The following is a 4,003-nucleotide window of genomic DNA, read 5'->3' as shown; positions in this document are numbered from 1 at the left end:
CTTCTGAGATGGAGAGATGACTTTCCCCGCAGGGATGGGGGGTGATGGACAGCTGGGCTGGGGTGAAGATGGCTGGGACACTCTAGATGCAACTACAAAGCAAATGAGAAACAAAAAACATGAGTCCCGAGGATCGGAATGATGACATCGGAGATATGACGTACAGCCAGGGGGAAGAAGAGCTGGCACTCTAATATTAAAAGCAGGACCCAAATCCATGACGTAGCCCACGCCATTCATACCTACGCTGACCATGGAAAGCACCGTGTATGTTCTGTGCGTGCAGGAATACGATTCATGTATCAGAAGCTACGGGATGTGATTGTTACATTGTACATAGTAAAAGATATATCACCACAAGTATCGGGACGCCTTTACACGCACATGAACTTTAATGGCCCCCCAGTCTTAGTCCGTAGGGTTCAGTATTGGGTTGGCTCCGCCCTCTAATGACATCCCAGTCTTAGTCGGTAGGGTTCAGTATTGGGTTGGCTCCGCCCTCTAATGACATCCCAGTCTTAGTCGGTAGGGTTCAGTATTGGGTTGGCTCCGCCCTCTAATGACATCCCAGTCTTAGTCGGTAGGGTTCAGTATTGGGTTGGCTCCGCCCTCTAACGGCATCCCAGTCTTAGTCCGTAGGGTTCAGTATTGGGTTGGCTCCGCCCTCTAATGACATCCGAGTATTAGTCTGTAGGGTTCAGTATTGGGTTGGCTCCGCCCTCTAATGACATCCCAGTCTTAGTCCGTAGGGATCAGTATTGGGTTGACTCCGCCCTCTAATGGCCCCCCAGTCTAAGTCTGTAGGGTTCAGTAATGGGTTGGCCCACGCCCTCTAATGACATCCCGGTCTTAGTCCGTAGGGTTCAGTATTGGGTTGGCTCCGCCCTCTAATGACATCCCAGTCTTAGTCGGTAGGGTTCAGTATTGGGTTGGCTCCGCCCTCTAATGACATCCGAGTCTTTGTCTGTAGGGTTCAGTATTGGGTTGGCTCCGCCCTCTAATGACATCCCAGTCTTAGTCCGTAGGGTGCAGTATTGGGTTGGCTCCGCCCTCTAATGACATCCCAGTCTTAGTCCGTAGGGTGCAGTATTGGGTTGGCTCCGCCCTCTAATGACATCCCAGTCTTAGTCCGTAGGGTGCAGTATTGGGTTGGCTCCGCCCTCTAATGACATCCCAGTCTTAGTCCGTAGGGTGCAGTATTGGGTTGGCTCCGCCCTCTAATGACATCCCAGTCTTAGTCCGTAGGGTGCAGTATTGGGTTGGCTCCGCCCTCTAATGACATCCCAGTCTTAGTCCGTAGGGTGCAGTATTGGGTTGGCTCCGCCCTCTAATGACATCCCAGTCTTAGTCCGTAGGGTGCAGTATTGGGTTGGCTCCGCCCTCTAATGACATCCCAGTCTTAGTCCGTAGGGTGCAGTATTGGGTTGGCTCCGCCCTCTAATGACATCCCAGTCTTAGTCCGTAGGGTGCAGTATTGGGTTGGCTCCGCCCTCTAATGACATCCCAGTCTTAGTCCGTAGGGTGCAGTATTGGGTTGGCTCCGCCCTCTAATGACATCCCAGTCTTAGTCCGTAGGGTGCAGTATTGGGTTGGCTCCGCCCTCTAATGACATCCCAGTCTTAGTCCGTAGGGTGCAGTATTGGGTTGGCTCCGCCCTCTAATGACATCCCAGTCTTAGTCCGTAGGGTGCAGTATTGGGTTGGCTCCGCCCTCTAATGACATCCCAGTCTTAGTCCGTAGGGTGCAGTATTGGGTTGGCTCCGCCCTCTAATGACATCCCAGTCTTAGTCCGTAGGGTGCAGTATTGGGTTGGCTCCGCCCTCTAATGACATCCCAGTCTTAGTCCGTAGGGTGCAGTATTGGGTTGGCTCCGCCCTCTAATGACATCCCAGTCTTAGTCCGTAGGGTGCAGTATTGGGTTGGCTCCGCCCTCTAATGACATCCCAGTCTTAGTCCGTAGGGTGCAGTATTGGGTTGGCTCCGCCCTCTAATGACATCCCAGTCTTAGTCCGTAGGGTGCAGTATTGGGTTGGCTCCGCCCTCTAATGACATCCCAGTCTTAGTCCGTAGGGTGCAGTATTGGGTTGGCTCCGCCCTCTAATGACATCCCAGTCTTAGTCCGTAGGGTGCAGTATTGGGTTGGCTCCGCCCTCTAATGACATCCCAGTCTTAGTCCGTAGGGTGCAGTATTGGGTTGGCTCCGCCCTCTAATGACATCCCAGTCTTAGTCCGTAGGGTGCAGTATTGGGTTGGCTCCGCCCTCTAATGACATCCCAGTCTTAGTCCGTAGGGTGCAGTATTGGGTTGGCTCCGCCCTCTAATGACATCCCAGTCTTAGTCCGTAGGGTGCAGTATTGGGTTGGCTCCGCCCTCTAATGACATCCCAGTCTTAGTCCGTAGGGTGCAGTATTGGGTTGGCTCCGCCCTCTAATGACATCCCAGTCTTAGTCCGTAGGGTGCAGTATTGGGTTGGCTCCGCCCTCTAATGACATCCCAGTCTTAGTCCGTAGGGTGCAGTATTGGGTTGGCTCCGCCCTCTAATGACATCCCAGTCTTAGTCCGTAGGGTGCAGTATTGGGTTGGCTCCGCCCTCTAATGACATCCCAGTCTTAGTCCGTAGGGTGCAGTATTGGGTTGGCTCCGCCCTCTAATGACATCCCAGTCTTAGTCCGTAGGGTGCAGTATTGGGTTGGCTCCGCCCTCTAATGACATCCCAGTCTTAGTCCGTAGGGTGCAGTATTGGGTTGGCTCCGCCCTCTAATGACATCCCAGTCTTAGTCCGTAGGGTGCAGTATTGGGTTGGCTCCGCCCTCTAATGACATCCCAGTCTTAGTCCGTAGGGTGCAGTATTGGGTTGGCTCCGCCCTCTAATGACATCCCAGTCTTAGTCCGTAGGGTGCAGTATTGGGTTGGCTCCGCCCTCTAATGACATCCCAGTCTTAGTCCGTAGGGTGCAGTATTGGGTTGGCTCCGCCCTTTGCCGCTATAACAGCTCCGCCTCTTCTGGGAAGGCATCCACAAGGTTTAGGAGTGTGTCTATGGCCTTGGTTCTCAACTGGTGGGTCGCGGTCCGTGTTCAGTGGGTCGCCGCATGCCTTCCACTTTTGTAGGTGAGCGGCTCCTCTGCACCGCCCTAGCGCAGTTCTCGCGCCAAGCAGCCATTCAAAATATGCTGCCCGGTGCCGGGTGTCAGCTTGAGGTGGGGTGGGATGAGGCCATGGCCGCGAGGGAGCTCCACCCATACATGGATTGCTTATAGCTCCCTCATGTGTCCTGTAGAGGTGCCTGGACCGGAGTGACGTCACATTCTGGCTCCCGGCACCTCTACAGGACACGCAAGGGAGCTGTACCAGCACTGCACGTATGGATGGAGCTCCGTCACAGCACAGCAGCCCACACCGGGGCCCCGGGCCGAGGATCCGCTCCAGTTCTTGTAAAGATTGGGAGACTGGATGGATGTACGTGTGCGTGGGAATGTTTTTGAGGGCCCATGTAGACTAATCGCGCAGTCCCGTGTCGGGGGTGTGTTCCATTGCCATTCGTTGGAATGGCACCCCAAACGCACCTCCCACCCCACAGTTTGATCACCCCCACCGGAGCGTGCGTTCCAGTGCGGTGAGACTTGGGTCATGACCAAGGACAAATTAGGGCCCTGAGGATACACAGGCTGAGAACCCGCTGGTCTATGGGAATGTTGGACCATTTGTGAGGTCAGGTACTGATGTTGGGGGAGGGGCTCGCAGTCTCCGCTCTAATTCATCCCAAAGTTGTTCTATGGGGTTGAGGTCAGGACTCGGTGCGGCCAGTCACGTTCCTCCCCCCTCCCCCATCCATGTCTTTATGGACCTTGCTTTGTGCACTGGTGCGCAGTCATGTTGGAACAGGAAGGGGCCATCCCCAAACTCCTCCCACAAAGTTGGGAGCATGAAATTGTCCAAAATGCCTTGGGGTGCTGATGTCTTAAGAGTTCCCTTCACTGGAACTAAGGGGCGGAGCCCAACCC

At 54.5% G+C, this 4,003-nt stretch overlaps 1 protein-coding gene across 1 annotated transcript in view; it reads right to left on the bottom strand.

The window, feature by feature from the left end:
- ASXL2 (additional sex combs like 2, transcriptional regulator) overlaps window positions 1-240 on the bottom strand; it is a 21,789-nt gene extending 21,549 nt beyond the window's left edge. Inside the window, 2 exon segments of the mRNA XM_018574722.1 lie at window positions 1-92; window positions 165-240. Of these exon segments, the coding sequence (XP_018430224.1) occupies window positions 1-92; window positions 165-240 (168 nt within the window).
- Window positions 241-4,003: the final 3,763 nt, after the last annotated feature.

Source organism: Nanorana parkeri, unplaced genomic scaffold (assembly GCF_000935625.1).
Source record: "Nanorana parkeri isolate BGI_ZX_2015 unplaced genomic scaffold, ASM93562v1 scaffold3184, whole genome shotgun sequence".
Lineage (NCBI taxonomy): Eukaryota > Metazoa > Chordata > Amphibia > Anura > Dicroglossidae > Nanorana > Nanorana parkeri.
This window is presented reverse-complemented; position numbering and strand designations above follow the sequence as displayed.